This window comes from Sinocyclocheilus grahami, unplaced genomic scaffold, assembly GCF_001515645.1.
Source record: "Sinocyclocheilus grahami isolate Dianchi unplaced genomic scaffold, SAMN03320097.WGS_v1.1 scaffold27.1, whole genome shotgun sequence".
NCBI lineage: Eukaryota > Metazoa > Chordata > Actinopteri > Cypriniformes > Cyprinidae > Sinocyclocheilus > Sinocyclocheilus grahami.
Genome location: NW_015505206.1, coordinates 762,566 through 780,783, shown reverse-complemented (window position 1 = coordinate 780,783; position 18,218 = coordinate 762,566). Strand labels below are relative to the sequence as shown.

The window sequence follows — 18,218 nt, the reverse complement described above, 5'->3', positions numbered from 1 at the left end:
TTCTCACTGTAGTATTGTTGCCGCTGCCGCCATGTCGTGAAGAGCTGTGTGTTTCGTTGTGAAAGCGAAACTACTTTGTTTGGTCTTCCAAAAGAGGACACGACTACAAATCTGTGGTTAAGTTGTATTTACAACACTGTTCCAGAACAGTTTAACCCAAATATCCAGATGTGTGCAACACATTTTATGGAGGACTTTTCCTGATCCTGCGAGAGTAGACAATAATGCTGACTGTTCTGACTCACAGACTGTAAGTACGTTTTCATTTAAAGGATTTGCCACTGATGATTCAAACGCGAGTTTTTTGGGCAGTGTAGAGTAGGGCTTGTTGTTTGTAATTTCTCTGATCACAAATGCAGACAAGGTTTTATGTTTATGCGGCGCGATGCAACACGTAAAAGACCGTATAAGTCATTATTATCCGTAATTTAAGTTTTCTGAAATGTTGTATTTATTATCTAATTAAAGGGACCGTTTTTAAAATAATAGTTACAATTACATAATAATATTTCTACTTCAGTTTTTTAATATAAACATAATGGTGGCTGTCATAAAAACTTGATGGATTTATTCAAACATAAATTAAACATTGAAGAACAGTAAAATTTATAATGAATATGTTATATGGTGCATATATTTAGCTAAACGGCCCTCTACAGTTTATTTTTCTATCTGACTAATGAGTTTATGGTCACGAATACAAGATGTTATATTGACGTCTTTGCGCGGCTGAAACACTGATTGAGCGATTACATGAGACAGGATACGGATTGTAAAGTTGTACTATTTCTTTTAACGTACCTTCGAATGCTTAGTCATGTTTATTTTGTGCTGAAACTGGTATTAATGTGGACGAGATGATTAGTTCATGTGCGCTTTGCGCTGCTGCGTCAGTTGAACTGAGGCACTACAGCGATCTGTCACTCCACATTAAACAGCGCCAAAACGGCATTTATTGTTTGAATACTGCAATACAATGGACAGAATTTGAAATCTGAGACTTTTTCATATTAAAAGTACCAAAGCACAATGCTTATTGCGATTTATTGGATGGGAAGCACCCTTAAATGTTCTGTCCATTAACTGAAAACAGGCGAGACTAATCGATTCTTGGTATTTAAGAATCGATATCGTTCTGTAAAAATGAGAATCGATTAATATCGAGATATCTATTTTTTTTTACCCAGCCCTAATAAACACAACCCTCTATAAAAACCGTTAAAAAATATAGATAGGAAGAAAACTAAATGTTGGTGTATGTAAGTGCTACTGAAGTGGAGATTTCTGGCTCAGTGCAGGAGAAAATTTAAACATTTTGAAATTTAAAGATGATAAAGTGTAATAAAATAAAATAACTTGCATGTGTCTTTTGGATGTTTTCTTTCCACTAGTCTGAAAGAAAACAAGATATGGAAGCAAAATCTCGAAATTATGGTTTTGTCTCTTGTGTCTCACCTTAAAAAGGTTACTAAGTATTCCTGGAACTGCTGGTTTGTATTTGGGGGGTTGGTTTATAAGACATGTGTTAGAATGGGGTTCTTTAGTTGGGTATTAGTTTAAACCTACAACATGTGCCTTGTCCTGTATTCATTAAACTTTAACCCATTGTAAGTGCTCGTTCTCGCTCTCTTTGCACATGTTAATTGCCATTTCCTTTCTTTTTAGCATTGGGTGCTGCATATGGGACAGCCAAGAGTGGCACAGGCATTGCTGCCATGTCAGTGATGCGACCGGAGCTGATCATGAAGTCCATCATTCCCGTGGTCATGGCGGGTATCATTGCCATCTATGGCCTGGTGGTGGCTGTACTTATTGCCAACAACATGGCTCCCGGAATCACGCTCTACAAGTGAGTCATGCTCTTTGCTTGTGTCTTGTCTGCTTAGGATTTTCCTGCAAGTCACTCCCAGCTTCCTCATAAACAGAGAAAAAAAATAGCACACATTTTATTGGTGGCTGAGAAATGTTATTTAAATAGCTGACTATAATATCTGTTTGATATGATATGACTAATCTAGATATAACACTATATTAGAGTTTATAGGTAGTGAGAGTATATAAACAACCAAAGAGGCTCTTACTGTATCTGTACATGGAGGTGAAAGGGTTTTATTTATTTATTTTTTATTTGGTTAAGAAGTGTTCACCCAAAAATGAAAATTCTGTCATTAATTACTCACCCTCGTGTTGTTCCAAACCCGTAAGACCTTCGTTCATCTTCGGAACACAATTTAAGATATTTTTGATGAAATCTGAGGGCTCTCTGACCCTCCCATAGACAGCAAGGTAACTACCACTACTGCGTCATTTGTGGACGTGCGTTCACGACAGTATCATGACGCAAGTGTGTGGCGGCGCTGACCCAGAGACGAAAATGTGGAATAAAGTCTTTATTTTTGTTTTCTTTGCGCAAAAAAGTATTCTCGTAGCTTTGTAACTTTACAGTTGAACCACTGATGTCACACGGACTACTTTGTCGATCATCTTGGTACTTTTCTGGACCTTGAACGTGGTAGTTACCTTGCTGTCTATGGGAGGGTCAGAGAGCTCTTAGATTTCATCAAAAATATCTTAAATTGTGTTCTGAAGATGAACGAAGGTCTTACAGGTTTGGAACGACACGAGGTCAACATTCATAATGCAAAATATATTTTTACAAAAACGATTTAACACTATATTAAAATCCATAGATAGTAAGAGTATATAAACAATTAAAGAGACTTTTTACTTTATCTGTATAAATTGGGTATTATTATAGGGTATTTATTATTACGTACTCTTTGCTATAATTACAAAATCCAATTTTTGTATATAGATAGATAGATCTTTTTTTTATAACATATATATGCATACATACAACTTTATATGAGAATATATAAAGACTGTTACTGTATCTATACATGGCGGTTTAACGGTATTGTTCTTTTTGTAAATTATTGTTGTTACTAATATTACTTTATGTAATTATTATTTAAATTGACCTCAGTTGTTGTCTATTATATTGTCGTCATAATGTAACAAATGTTGTTACAACAAAGATGTAATGCTATGCATGTTCTGTGTTTAGGAGTTTCTTGCACCTGGGTGCCGGGCTGAGCGTGGGTCTGAGTGGTCTCGCAGCTGGCTTCGCCATTGGTATCGTGGGAGATGCAGGAGTGAGGGGCACAGCCCAGCAGCCTCGCCTGTTCGTGGGGATGATCCTTATCCTAATTTTCGCTGAGGTTCTGGGGCTCTACGGGCTAATTGTCGCTCTTATCCTGTCCACCAAGGGTTAATCACTCTTATCATCTCTTACACATGAACAACCATCAACCACACACACACACACACACAAACATCCTCCAAATGATACACATTGAGTAACTTCACCACCCGAAATGATGAGAGAGGAATTTTTGCGTGCATGCATGTATCGTGAGTGTGCTGTTTGCAAGTGAATGTATGATTGAACTTCCTCTCTGTGTATAGTAGCCTGATGTGCGTCCCCCTGTAAATGCGCTGTGTAGCTATTGCTCTCGTCCTGTGTGTGTGTTTAAATAGATGCTCTCTTTCTCCTATGCTACACTTGTTTGTCATCCTCCTTTTATTTTGTCTTAATTTTATTCTCATTTGAAGAACAAATCAGCCGTCGTTTAGTTTTCTCCCTTTTGGGACCATTCGAATTGAAACTGTTTTTTTTCTGTTCTTGCTGATTATTTATGAAGATTGAGATGTTCATTAAACAGTTAAATGGATAAAAGTCTTTATTGAAATAATGTTTATCTAAATACATGAGTGTGTGTGTGTGTGTGTGTGTGTAATATGATAAATATATATACATATAAGTCTGTATAGGTAGGTGAATTGCACAGTGGGAAATTTGTGGAGTTTCTTTGGGTATGTAATCATTGATTACCATTGAGACCGTTGTCTTAATCAAGGTATTGATGTGCAAGTTTACTAATTGTGTGTGAAATGAATGGATGCACACGTGTGCCTGTGAGCGAGCGTGTGCTTTAACTCTTAACATGACATTCTTCAGACGTGTAGCGTTGTACCTGTAGTTGATACTGTTTCTGGTTCCATTCATGGGTGAACACCAGCCAGCTTGTCCAGTTTCCGAATAAAACTTCCTCAACCTAATTTCAGTTTCCTTTTTATTCAAACACACACGTGATGGGATAATGGAAATATACTGCAGATGTTCAAAGTGCAAGCCAATTCTTGGACTGTAACATATTATGTCCTTCAATTTAAGGCGCATAAATTAGCCTATTATGATTTCCAAGTATGCAAATTCATCTATCACTGGTGAACATGAACAAATGGTATCTGAGGAGTGTCTCACTAAAATATATTCAGAAACTGCAACCATACATTTAATAATCAAGATGCTCTCACGCCACAGAGAGTCGAGTAGACTGCAACATGAGGGATTAATCCACAGGTTACCATCTGGTTGTCTGAATCACCGTATTGCAGCCTCAACCAAACTTCATTGCGCTCCGGGTTGCTGCAGTCACGCCACCACAGGGGGAAGGGGGCGCTATAGAGCAGCACTCCTTCATTTCACAGACCTCTTACTGCATGAGCATCGCTACCAGAAACGGTGTAATTGTAATACAAAGTGACTGTGCTAGCTAAATTACAGTCAGTTTATTATATCACATCAGCAATAGAATAGACAATTTGTCTAATTCTTTGTACAAATGAAGATTTCTGAATTTGATTATAACAGCAACATGTATTAGCCTACTGTGATTATGAGTGAATGTCACAAAGAGAATTATATTTAGCTTAAAAATATCATCTGTAATCTTTTTTTTTTTTTGCACAGTGACATTATTTCTATGACAATTATGCACAAAAAAGTTTCATAATGGGCCTGGAATTTTTACTTTAGATTTTTTACATAATTTATTTTATATAATGTCCATAATTTGTTTTCTTTAAGCAGACATAAATCGTGTTTTTTTTTCATTACAGTAATTAAAATGTGCTTTCCTTTTAGAAAATTATGTTATACAGAAATAATATAACCAGAAAAGTCTAGAAGCTTAATTGTCCTAAAATAGGTTTCATTTTTTATAAAACAAAACAGCAACAACAAAAACTATTATTATTATTATTATTATTATTAATCGTTTTGAATTGAAGCAAAATCCTAACAGGCATGACACATAGGCCTATGTATTCCGTAAACAAAACACCGACCTTAAATCAAGATGTTATGATCAAAATCTAACTTTTGTAGGTATGAGCAAAGTTGAAACAGTAGATAACAGATTGTTCTAAAACATGTAGCAGAATATTCTTAAATAGTCTGTTAAACTGTTCGATTGAAGAACACAGCAAAGAGCTGTCTGTCTTACTGAAACAGCCCAAAAGTAATCTAGTTCATTAATAATGACAGTTTAACATCTGCCTCGATGTACTGTCGCTACACTTGCCTGCATGGGGAAGCGTGAAAGTCAGAAAAGGGGTTTAGTCTTCAGTCTTGGGACGAGTTTGACATTTAAGTGACAGCTGTTTAGACCTGTAGTAACGCAAGCTAGAAAATAAACCCCGCCTACTTGGAATCTTTGACCAATGGCGTTTGAACCGAGGAGGCGGGGCTTGTTAATGCATTGTTTACGTCTGTCGTGAAAGTAGGTCACAGGAAAGTGTGACAGTTAGCTGGTGGACAGAATCCGATTGCTTTTACAGATACATACATTACAGTGTCATACTAAAAGCTTCAGGTATACGAGACTCCAGTGATCGCAGTGGTGCCCCTGAAAGACAGGTAGGTTTGTTTGTGCTTATCCGAGTGAATGCAGCAGGCAGGATGTAGCGCCTGCTAAGTCCGCGAGCCTCCGTTAGCGCCAAGATCATGTATACACAACGAAGCCTGTTGCACTGTTTTACAGTTATTATCATATGGGCTGGGATAATATTGAAATCCAAATAGTATTCGATAGTATTAGCATGACTGCAGGCGATCTGCTCTTCTGTAAGCGAATTAGCCTTCATCTCTACAGTCTTGCAAGGTGCCTGGCTCTCGCTGACCATCTTCTGTGAGGCCTAGCAGAGAGAACATGTTATGTATTTCACGGAATCTATCTTTAGGAGCTACAGTATACCGACATGTCAGCTAGCTCTCAAATGACTGCCTATGCGTAATGAAATGACTCAATGCATTTATCACTGGAAATTAAACTGAGCGTGTTGCCAGCTAGTGTTTACATCTCGCGCGCTAAATACACTACAGTGGAAGTTTAGCTTCACGAGCGCACCTCACGCTCAACGGGATTACAATAAAACGCGCGTAAAACAATCCGTTTGGCACTTTTTGAATTATTTCAAGATATAATGAGGAACACATGTGGTAGGGAAGTTTATGGCTACTGACAAACTAATATTTTGGTACACGACTATGTTTATAATACACATGTACTTTTTATGGTGATTACTGGAAGATCTCTGAAGTAACAGTTGTCATTTGTGACCCTGGACCACAAAAGCAGTCATAAGGGTCTTTTTGTTTATTATTGAGATTTATACATCATCATAAATAAGCTTTGCATTGATGTATGGTTTGTTATGATAGGACAATATTTGGCTGAGATACAACTATTAGAAAAACTGGAATATGAGGGTGCAAAACAATCAAAATGTTGAGAAAATCGCCTTTAGAGTTGTCCAAATGAGGTTCTTAGCAATGCATATTACTAATCAAAAATTAAGTTTTATTTATTTACTGTAGGAAATTGAAAAGGAACATGACCTTTACTTAATATCCTAATGATTTTTGGCAGAAAAGAAAAATCGATCATTTTGACCCATACAAAAATTTTTTGACTATTGCTACAAATATACCCGTGCTACTTATGAATGGTTTTGTGCTCCAGGGTTACATATGTCGTAGGTCTGTCATATTTCTGTAAAGCAAATATGAAATATTGTGTATTGTGAAAACGCTGTTCAAATGAATTTGATTTGACAGTGTGTTTGCTGTGTGTTTCTGTGTGCAGCTGTTCTTTCTATGATTGACAGGTGCGGAGGCTCCTGGTTGGCATGTCGAGGCGGAGCAGAAACAGCAGGGCGTGGAGGTACGTATGGAGTGGGATCCGACGGGATGCAGATGCAAGAGCGCTGGTACTTGCCTCCGAGAATGACGAGTGGGGTTATGATCGCCAGCAGGTGGGTGTGGATGATGTGGAAAGGCCTGTAGATGTGGCAGCAATCAAAGGAATAATTCACCCAAATTTGAAGATTTTCAGAAAATTTACTCACCCTTCAGCCATCCAAGATGTGGATGAGTTTGTTTCTTCATCAGAACAGATTTGGAGAAACTTAGCTTTGCAGCACTTGCTCAACAATGGATCCTCTACAGTGAATGGGTGCCGTCAGAATGAGAGTCCAAACAGCTGATAAAAACATCACAATAATCCACAACACTCCAGTCTATCAGTTAATGTCTTGTGAAGTGAAAAGCTGCATGTTTATAGGAGTTATTAAGGATTTTTTAACGCTTCCTCCATCCCCTGTTGTCCTCTCACATCAAAGTCCACTGACATATTTGTTTAGAATTGTTCTGGACTGTTTTCTCTTGTAAACGGTGCTTGATCTGTGCATATTTCTTTACAGATTCAGGTAAGATGGCTTTTTAACTGGAGAAAGCAATATTATGGATAGAGGACTCATATTTTAGCCAGAAGCAACAGTTTATAGTTTATAGTTTTTATCAGCTGTTTGGACTCTCATTCTGATTCATTGCAGAGCATTAAGTGGTGAGCAAGTAATGTAATGCAATGTCTTGTGAAGTGAAAAGCTGCATGTTTATAGGAGTTATTAAGGATTTTTAACGCTTCCTCCATCCCCTGTTGTCCTCTCACATCAAAGTCCACTGACATATTTGTTTAGAACTGTTCTGGACTGTTTTCTCTTGTAAACGGTGCTTGATCTGTGCATATTTCTTTACAGATTCAGGTAAGATGGCTTTTTAACTGGAGAAAGCAATATTATGGATAGAGGACTCATATTTTAGCCAGAAGCAACAGTTTATAGTTTATAGTTTTTATCAGCTGTTTGGACTCTCATTCTGATTCATTGCAGAGCATTAAGTGGTGAGCAAGTAATGTAATGCTAAATTTCTCCAAATCTGTTTGGAAAAAGAAACAAATTTATCTACATTTTAGTTGAACTATCCCTTTAATTTTTTAGCTTGAAAAGGCCTTTTGTCTGAAGTGCCGAACATCACAGGAGTCATTTACGTTCAAAAAAGCATAAATGACTGACCAAAAGGACCTAAGCTATGTCAGATCTGAATTTGCACGCATGTGTCTTGCAGTACAGTGACTCTGATTCTGAAGCCGAGTATCCAGCCATTGTTCCGGCAGTTCCGAGCGCGGTGCCTGTAACGGGAGAGTCATACTGCAGCTGTGATTCACAGATGGAGCTCAGCTGTAACCCACGGCTCCGGGGTTACACACACTGCCACTGCGGAGAAGATGACCAAGGTGGTGACACATGCAACATTGATACATTAGGTTTACCTTGCTCATGCTTAAACTTGTTCTCTTATTGTTTGTCAGATTTTGACTGGGTGTGGGATGAGGGCAGCCAGTCGTCTGCTACACTGCTGAGCTGTGAGAACAGGAAAGTGAGCTTCCACTCGGAGTATAGCTGTGGAACGGCAGCCATTCGCGGCTCCAAAGAACTCTCAGAGGGACAGCACTTCTGGGAGATTAAAATGACTTCTCCAGTCTACGGCACAGACATGGTGAGAAACAAAAGTGCAGATGTGTGTCTTTATGCATGTTTAGTATGGTAGTGATATTCAGTATGGTTTTTGTGAATAGGGGGCAGTTTGCTTATTTAGGGCGTTTTGTATAAAACGGGCTGATATTAAAAGAAAATTTAGCAGCGTAGCTGATTCAGCAGACTGAAGCATAACTGTCAGCATACAGCTAATAGGGGATGAGAGTTGCTGAATCAGTTGAGTTTTCCAAGATGTGAGCCACATTGCAATGAGTAGTTTTGCATGCTTCTTGTCAAATGTACACAGCAGTTCAAAAGCAGCACTGAACTGTTTTCAACATTGATAATAAGAAATGTTTCTTAAGCACCAAATCAGCATATTAGAAGGATTTGAAGACTGTGGGGATGTTTAAACTTAAACGGTTGAATTCTCCGTGTGTGTTTATGTAGATGGTTGGTATTGGCTCATCAGATGTGAGTCTGGACAAATATAGACACACATTCTGCAGCCTGCTGGGTAAAGATGAAGACAGCTGGGGTCTGTCATATACAGGTAAAACGGGTTCGGTTCGCAAACACATACTTGTGTTCACAAACCGCTATACTTTACATGAACGCATGGTGTGGAAGGAATTGTTTTTCATGTAATGTGTGTTTGTGTTTTTCTCAGGTCTGTTACATCATAACGGTGATAAAGTAAGCTTTTCATCACGTTTCGGACAGGGTTCCATTATTGGTGTTCACTTGGACACTTGGCACGGCACCCTCACCTTCTACAAAAACCGCAAGTGCATCGGTAAGATGACAAACTCCTTTCAGCTGCAATCTTATCTTTGTTGTTTTTTTAAATATAATACACATTTTTAAGTGTCAGTTTCTCTCTAGGAATTGAAAGATAACATGAACAGTTATGTTCTTGTAAAAAGAATGTTTTTGAGATTTTTGTCAGCAAAAAATGTCAGAGTAACCAGACAAACATGTTTTTGACATGTATTACAATTTAATAATTGACAGTAAGAGACCGTTTTATATTATTTTTCTTATTATTGTGTGTGTGTGTGTGTATAAACAGTTGAAGTCAAAGTCAAAAGTTTACATACACCTTGCAGAATCTGCAAAATGTTAATTATTTGAACAAAATAATTCTTACTTTTTTTTCTTATTTTACCTAAATATCATATTTTTTAATTTAGTACTGCCCTTCAGAAGCTGCAGAAGATACTTACATGTTTCCCAGAAGTCAAATGAAGTACAGTTTACCTTGATCTTCAAATTCAAAAAGTTTTCACTCCCTGCCTCTTAATAATAATTGTTCCGTCTGGAGCATCAACGAGCGTTTGAACCTTCTGTAATAGTTGCATATGAGTCCCTCAGTTGTCCTCAGTGTGAAAAGATGGATCTCAAAATCATACTGTCATTATTGGAAAGTCACTGCCTTTAAAACTCCTCTGCCACAGCCATCACAAAAAAAGTGCCATATTTTGTTACGTTTTGTAAATTCACTGCAGAAAATTGATAAAACTTTTTTTTTTTTGTAAAAATTCAACAATAAATTTCCAGACAATTCTTTTTGGAGAACAAATCCAATTGCTTGCTATAAGCAATATTTCTGTTAACGTGCATAAAATATATTTTTTTGCAACAACTATGAATTATCACACAAGTTTACAGTTACTTCACTTATCTATTTTGATATTTGTCGGTTACCTTGTTACCTAGTTAGGTTGTGCTTCGTGCCCCTATATCCATAAGAGACGTCCTATCCATGCCTGGTGAACATGATTATACAAGGCTATAACTAGTAGTTGTTCAAACAACCCACCGACTAGTGCTGTGTGAAAATCTGCAAGTGCGCATTCCTAGTTTTTAGAGAACAGACACTAAAGAACAATCACACTGCTGGAGAGCAGGTTTATCACAGTTATCACAAATAAATACAATTATTTGAATTTCTAATCGCGATTACAGTTATGGATGCCTCAATTACGTAATCGTTCAAAGTCCACTTATGTTATTCTGCACGCTTAAGATGCGTTTTTTCTTTCTTTCTACATGTTATCTTAAGGGTTTTTCCCATTATTTTAATTTTAGTATAACATAATACCATTCATATTTTTACTTTTTTATAATTTAAAGAAGAAACCAATCCGATGTATAGTTGACATTTGAGGCTACTATAGAAAAGCACTAAAAGTTTTTCATTTAGAGTGTTTTCAGCTTGTTTATTTTCATATAAAAATACGGCATGCAGTTGCATCAGACAATGGCATAAACATCATTCAATGTAAATTGTGATAATCGTAATTAATAATCGCAATTACAATTTCAAGGGAATAATCGACAATTATGTTTTTTGTCATAATCGTGCAGCCCTAATTTAACCTGTCTGTTGTGTGTGTGGCAGGTGTCGCAGCTACAGAGATGAAGAATAAGCGTGTTTTTCCGATGGCGTGTTCCACCGCGGCTAAAAGCAGCATGAAGGTAATTCGCTCGGTCTCCGCGCCCACCTCTCTACAGTACCTGTGTTGCTCACGACTCCGCAAGCTGCTCCCGTCTGGAGTCGATGTGCTCCGAGTCCTGCCCCTGCCGCCCGGCCTCAGACACCTTCTTCACTCCAAGCTGGGATGGGTGCTAAGCCTGGATCATACGCACACGCACTCGAACACACACACCCCGCCAGGACCCTCCTCGGGCAGTGACTCTGAGGGCTGCTCCTCAGACCCCGAGGCCTGCCAGCGGAAACGTTGCCGCTGGACCTGAGGCTGCGTGTGCACATCAATTATGCATCATTATGCACACATCAGAAAATGTCTCCACAAATAAAAAAAAGAACCAACATTATATAAACACTGGGCGTGTGCTGTTAATCACAGCGGTGGATAACAGGGCTGGCTGATTAACGTCAAGGTCAGTGAAGCCTGTTTTACTAGTTGCATCGCTGGTAAATTTTCATCTTTCAAGGCTCTAAAGGTAGTTTGCTCCATCAGGTGACATTTGGATATATATTACAGTATTCGTAGTCAGTTTTTATGATGTCGTGAACTCCCAGTGGAATGAAGACCAGCTCTTCAGACAAAAGCAAGATGTGAACCTCATGAACCTGTTCTGATGTGAGGAACAATAACATGCCACCATCTGAAGCGCAGACAAACACACACACTGTTTGCATTCACACAATAAACCCAAACGATACACCTTGAGTGAACTGTGAATTTCTCCATTACTGCCTTCACTTGGGGGCAGAAAAAGTTACGTGATCTCCTCTGAAGTAATGCATATTCATGTCTCTCCATTACAGGCCACTCAGACATCTCAGCACTTCTCTCTTTATGTTTGAACAATCGTATGTTTTTACTCTATTCTTATTTTATCAAACAACTTGGACTTGCCAACACAACAGTGAAGTCATGATGAAAATCATCTGCATAAATGTGTTTTAAATACCATTATGTTGAAATGGTGAGGAAAATGCCTGTGTATTTTGACACTTCTTCTCTCTAGGAATTACTTTGGGCCCTAGTTATTACTCAGTGTGTTTATGTGTATCTGAGCTGTATTTCCCTGGAAATACCTTAATGCAATTGTCGAACTGACTGATGCTAAGCGAAGTAGAGGTTGCTTCATGTTTAATCTGCAACATCTCTACGTGAGGTTCATATTGAATTCATATGGGGTTTATATGAAAGATTTTGTAATTAATTGTTTTAAAAAAAAGCAAGTCATGTTTTTGTTACCCATAAAGCACTTTTTGCGCTTATTGTATGTATGTAGAAATATATACAGGTCCCTATGCTGTGTTCTACGCGTGTTGTATGTCATAAGCGCGAGCGAGAGCTCACTCTCTCATTCTCTGTCTTCTCTCTTCCTTCTTTCGCTGCTACGCCGTACATTAAGCATGGCCTTTTATATGAGTCAAGGAAAATTATATATGCATTAAAAAAGGGGCTGAATATGTTTTTGACTGTTGTTCTTCTTGAGATCTTAATAAAGGTTTCCAAAAATCAATCATATAGTTGCTCTTAATACACAAAAGTTATCATCACATAACATCTTTTGGATGATCAATTTCTGCATTTTGTGCAGACTACTGGCAGATTGTTGCGTAATGAAGTTTGTAGCTGGACGGTTTAATAATCAAGTGGAAGACGTCTGGGATGCTCCTTCAAAGCAAGTTGTGAGGCTTAGCGGAACCGGAAAACGCACGCGGACCTGTTTCACTGAGGAACAGCGGAAGGCGCGTGACGCATTTGTGGAGGTCAAGTCAAACAGACAGGTGAGATGACTGTCATTGACAGAAAAATGGTGTGAAATGCACGCTTATTTTTATTTATTTCATTTGCTATTCCTCTGCCGACTTTGGCTGAAGTAGTTTGTGTCCATGTGTATAATATCTCATATCCTATGATTCAACTGCTGTAACACGTGGAGCATGTGTGCGCAAGACTGCAGCTGATTGTTTAGTTGCTCCGTTAAATGTAGTGACTGGTCAGATGTCTCTATGAGATATATTTACGTTTATGTTAGCATACGTCCAAAATATTGGCAAGATATGCATATAACGCTGCGTGTGTTTTACGCATTAGATCAATGAAGTCCGCTATAGCTGTCAATCGCATGTCTTTTTTACAGTCTATGGTCTTTATATAACCTGGATCATACTGATTTGATATGATCTTGAGTTTCCTTTTAAATATGACTTGAAAACCCATGTCGTAATGTGTTAATTTGAAAGTAGACTTATAATTACTGATCATTTGAAAGTCATTCAAATTCAGGTGAGATTTGAGGTCTTCAAGTGTTTTTGTGCAAAATACATACATGTCCATGTAGCAGTGTATCGTGCTTTTAATCGTGTTTTTCATATAATACTTAATATAATATCGTATTTCTATATAACAATAGACTTAGCAACCATTTAAGACTCTTTTTTCCAGTTTATTATAATTCTGTGTGAGTTCCCAGGCCTTTATATGCAGTGTAATCCTAAAGTCAAGTAATAATGCTTTTATTTTGTATTTGCATTTTTACATTTTTTTTTTTTTTTTTTTTTTTTTTTTTTTTTTTTTTTTTTTTCAAATTGTATTATCATCAGCATAACAATCTGAGTGAAAATTTGAACTGAAAACATTCTATGAATTTCATAATGTTTTTGATAGTTGACCCAAATCTGAAAATTGTAAACTTGCTCACCCTCAAGTTTTCCAAACCTGTATGAGTTTACTGCGTCTTTCGTCACAAAAGAAGATATTTTGCAGAATGTGGGTACTTAAACAGTTGCTGGTAGCCATTGACTTCCAACAGTATGTAAAAAAAAAAAAAAAAAAGCTCATTGACTGCCGTTAACTGTTTACAAGGTTTGTAAGGTGAGTGTATGATGACGGGACATTTTTTGGTGAAACCTGATGTTTTGTTATATTTATGTCCATATTTTGCTATATTTTTTTATCGGTCATCCAGGCAGCATGGTAAAGAAAAAGCGTCTGAGGCTTATAGCCGAGATGGCACGGAAGATCTAGACTTAGCAACCATTTAAGACTCTTTTTTTCCAGTTTATTATAATTCTGTGTGAGTTCCCAGGCCTTTATACGCAGTGTAATCCTAAAGTCAAGTAATAATGCTTTTATTTTGTATTTGCATTTTTACATTTTTTTTATTTTATTTTATTTCAAATTGTAATATCATCAGCATAACAATCTGAGTGAAAATTTGAACTGAAAACATTCTATGAATTTCATAATGTTTTTGATAGTTGACCCAAAACTGAAAATTATAAACTTGCTCACCCTCAAGTTTTCCAAACCTGTATGAGTTTACTGCGTCTTTCGTCACAAAAGAAGATATTTTGCAGAATGTGGGTACTTAAACAGTTGCTGGTAGCCATTGACTTCCAACAGTATGTAAAAAAAAAAAAAAAAAAAAAAAGCTCATTGACTATTTTTAACTGTTTACAAGGTTTGTAAGGTGAGTGTATGATGACGGGACATTTTTTGGTGAAACCTGATGTTTTGTTATATTTATGTCCATATTTTGCTATATTTTTTTATCGGTCATCCAGGCAGCATGGTAAAGAAAAAGCGTCTGAGGCTTATAGCCGAGATGGCACGGAAGATCAGGGCCTACCGGGAGCTGAAGAATCGACCCCAGGACTCTCAGCGCTATGCGCTGGACTACGACACCATGACACGACCCTTCACTGGCAAAAAGCTGCCAGTGTTGGCTTGGAAAGATGTGCGGCAAGAAACACGCCTCTTTTTGTTACTGGCTGGCATGCGCATGTTTGGTGTGGGTCGACTCTTTACACGCAAGTCATGGCTGGACGAGCATACAGAGCCATGCTACTGGAAAATAACAAAAGTCAAGGTGGATTATACAGCAGAGGTATGTTCTGCCTGTATTTGTGTGGTTTTTGTCTTCTGCATTGTCAGTCTAGCTGTGATTATTTTAACCCATGCAACAACATAAATAATTGTGCAAATGATTATGTTTGAGTGTGTGCGTGAATTCAAACACTGATGTTTTCTTCTTTAGAACATGGATCATGGGAAAGCATGGGGCGTTCTAACATTTAAAGGTAAAAAAATTTTTTTTTTAAATTTAACCACTGTATTTTTAAATTAACCCAATTTATTGAGACAAACAACAAATATTTTTGTTTTAATAATCAAAAACTCAAACACTGATGTTTTCTTCTTTAGAACATGGATCATGGGAAAGCATGGGGCGTTCTAACATTTAAAGGTAAAAAAAAACAAACCTTCTCTTAGGGCTGGGTGATATAGCTAAAAAACTTTATCAATGATATAATATTTAATATCGTTTGGTATCGATAATTATTGACATTTTTATAACCTTTTTTAAAACAAAAGAGCAAAAATAATTTTTTTTTTAATTTAACCACTGTATTTTTAAATTAACCCAATTTATTGAGACAAACAACAAATATTTTTGTTTTAATAATCAAAAACAAAATAAAAATTAAACCAATATCTCATTTCTAATGTTTTATATCCAGATTAAATAGGTCTTAAGGAAACTTTTGTCTTGTCTCCCGAGGTCACAGGAGGGCGCAATGAGCAAAAAACGCAAGGAAGTAACTCTATTAAAAAACGTGCATTACATCTAAATTAACTCATAAAAATCTAATATAATTTCATAAATTGCATAAACGATTATGAACAAAACAGCATCATGTATTTATGCATTGCTTAATCCAAAGAGCGAAGCGCCGATCACACGATCACATTTAAAAACATATGAGACGCAGTGAAAAGGAATAAACCTCCACAAATTTGCGATGCGTTTTCTAAAAGTTTAAACTGTTTTAACTTTGCATGGCTTTCTATGCATCTCTTGTGTGAGACGCGAGTGCAGCAGTCATATTTGTCTGACTAAAAATGCGCTGAATATGCATCTGTGTGAATGGCTTAGTTTTAACCTAATCAAGATCTTCGCCGCATTGAGCTTCTATATTTCTCTAATATTTTGAATGAATAACGCAGCAGCGGCTCGTCTCGTGGGCTAGACTGACAAAACATTCAAATGCAACAACGTCACTTACATCATCATCACCACATCTCGTGCGCCGCTGATGACGCTCCCTGATGCACACCTAACATTCAAATGCAAATGTTTATTTTAAATTCGACTACTATTCATTCTTTATTCACAATCTCCTCATCACAGGCAGTCACAGCACTCGTGTTTGTGTGTGCTCTCTGCATCACTCAGAGCACGTGCCTATATCGTGCGCTATATCGAACATTTTTTATCGTTATCGAAGAAGGTGTACCACCGATAAATATCGATACCATTTTATCGCCCAGGCCTACCTTCTCTGTGAACAACTAACTAATCCACAAACATAAATAATGCCACTTATTTTTAATAAAAGGTAGTTCCTTAAAAAAATCTCGTTCCTCTTTTGTTCTGCCGTATCACTTCTACACCAGCTATGTAGTATTTTGGTGTTGTGGCACTGCTATATATAGATTTTTTGTAAGGAAACTAAATTAAGCGAGAATGCATTGAATCGATAAAAAGTGACAAAGATTATTATAATGTTATAAAAGTGTTTGATTTCAAATAAATGTTATTCTTTTGAACTTTTTATTCACCACAGAATCCTGAACTTTTTTATCACGGATTCTACAAAAATATTAAGCAGCACAAATGTTTCTTGAGCACCAAATGGACATATTAGAATAATTTCTGAAGGTGCAAGACTGGTGCAATGACTGCTCAAAATTCAGCTTTGCCATCACAGTATTAAATTACAGTAAACAATCATTTTAAATTGTAATAATATTTCACAATATTACTGTTTTTAATGTATTCTTGATCAAATAAATGCAGCTTTGGTAAGAATTAGACTTTTTTTTCCCCCCTTTTTTTTTTCTTTTTAAATGAGCAAAAAATTTACCGACCACAAACTTGAACAGTTGAAATCTTGAACAGTAATGAATGAATGACAAGATTTTATATTTTCAGTAGAATTATACAAGGTAAACAAATATAGCAAATACATACAGCAACCTTACTGTGACGCATTGTTTGGATGTGGGTTTCAGGTAAAGAGGAGGCTAGAGAGCGTGAAGTGGATAAGGTGATGTACCATGACTGGCGACTGGTGCCCAAACATGAAGAAGAGGTCTTCAAACGCTGTGAACCTGTCCCTGAGCCTCCTGTGCGTTACGCGAGATACCCGCCTCTCCTGCGTGCGATGATCCTGGCCCAGCAAGCCAAGCAGCTGGGTGTGGATGCCAGCACTGTCCCAGAGCCCACTCTCCCATTGAAACGAGATGCCCTGCTCAATTATGAGTACTTCAGGAATCAGGGTGAGAAGAAGAAACAGGAGGGTACACCTGTCTGATGCTCCGGTCCACTTCAGAGGGGTTAAGGTCATAGCGAGGAGATCTGAGTTCTATTGCAGTGGTCTTGATAGGAACTGCTTCTTTTGTTCCTAATTTTATAGGCACTGCTGGCTGGTTAAAGTCTAGTTTGTGTTTTAATGCTGTATTTTGGTAAAACAAAATATAGCCTTACATTTTCATCTGTCTTCCTGGGATCATGTGGCTAATGATGGCGGGGGAAGAAGGAGATCTGTTTGGACACATGACCAAACCCAAAAGGATAATCCTCTGTGGAAAGACTCAGTTTTTTTGTCGTCAAGTTAATATCTGTGTGATATTCTTTACAGTATGTGAGCTAAATATGAAGTTGTATGCATTATTTTCAGATAAAGAATAAAAATGGGTCAAGTGAATTTGGTCTAAATTTGAAAATGAGTTGTCTTACAATTATGCCTAATGTCAAATTTTAATTATAAAAATAATCTCAGTCATTAAAATTAAGTGAAAATCACAATTGAGAATAATTATGCAAAATAAATGTTTTTGAACTTTACCATGCATACTTAAACCAGGTATCATATATATATATATATATATATATATATATATATATATATATATATATATATATATACACAGAGAGCACAG

At 37.1% G+C, this 18,218-nt stretch overlaps 3 protein-coding genes across 6 annotated transcripts in view; all 3 read left to right on the top strand.

Annotated features, from left to right (window-relative positions):
• Window positions 1-4,122, top strand: part of LOC107567372 (V-type proton ATPase 16 kDa proteolipid subunit-like) — a 6,591-nt gene extending 2,469 nt beyond the window's left edge. Inside the window, exons 2-3 of the mRNA XM_016253058.1 lie at window positions 1,666-1,849; window positions 3,068-4,122. Coding sequence (XP_016108544.1) covers window positions 1,666-1,849; window positions 3,068-3,275 — 392 coding nt within the window. The 3' untranslated portion in view covers window positions 3,276-4,122. The remainder of the gene's footprint in view (window positions 1-1,665; window positions 1,850-3,067) is intronic.
• A 1,476-nt stretch (window positions 4,123-5,598) lies between these two features.
• On the top strand, window positions 5,599-12,702 carry spsb3a (splA/ryanodine receptor domain and SOCS box containing 3a). Of its 4 annotated transcripts, XR_001606631.1 has the most exons (8): window positions 5,599-5,764; window positions 7,015-7,161; window positions 8,312-8,480; window positions 8,556-8,743; window positions 9,172-9,274; window positions 9,392-9,517; window positions 11,126-11,628; window positions 11,709-12,702. XR_001606631.1 is itself a non-coding variant. In XM_016253042.1 (7 exons), the coding sequence occupies exons 2-7, from the start codon at window positions 7,036-7,038 to the stop codon at window positions 11,479-11,481; spliced, it is 1,068 nt and encodes a 355-aa protein (XP_016108528.1). In that variant the 5' UTR covers window positions 5,599-5,764; window positions 7,023-7,035; the 3' UTR covers window positions 11,482-12,702. The 4 variants fall into 4 exon arrangements, 3 of the variants coding, with proteins under 3 accessions (XP_016108528.1, XP_016108510.1, XP_016108520.1); XM_016253042.1 differs by having other exon boundaries at window positions 7,023-7,161; window positions 11,126-12,702; XM_016253024.1 differs by having other exon boundaries at window positions 11,126-12,702.
• Window positions 12,703-14,748: 2,046 nt separating this feature from the next.
• Window positions 14,749-17,983, top strand: LOC107567325 (28S ribosomal protein S34, mitochondrial-like). Its single transcript, XM_016252992.1, has 3 exons — window positions 14,749-15,099; window positions 15,250-15,292; window positions 17,289-17,983. Exons 1-3 carry the CDS (start codon window positions 14,782-14,784, stop codon window positions 17,588-17,590), a joined length of 663 nt encoding a protein of 220 aa, XP_016108478.1. The 5' UTR covers window positions 14,749-14,781; the 3' UTR covers window positions 17,591-17,983.
• Window positions 17,984-18,218: the final 235 nt, after the last annotated feature.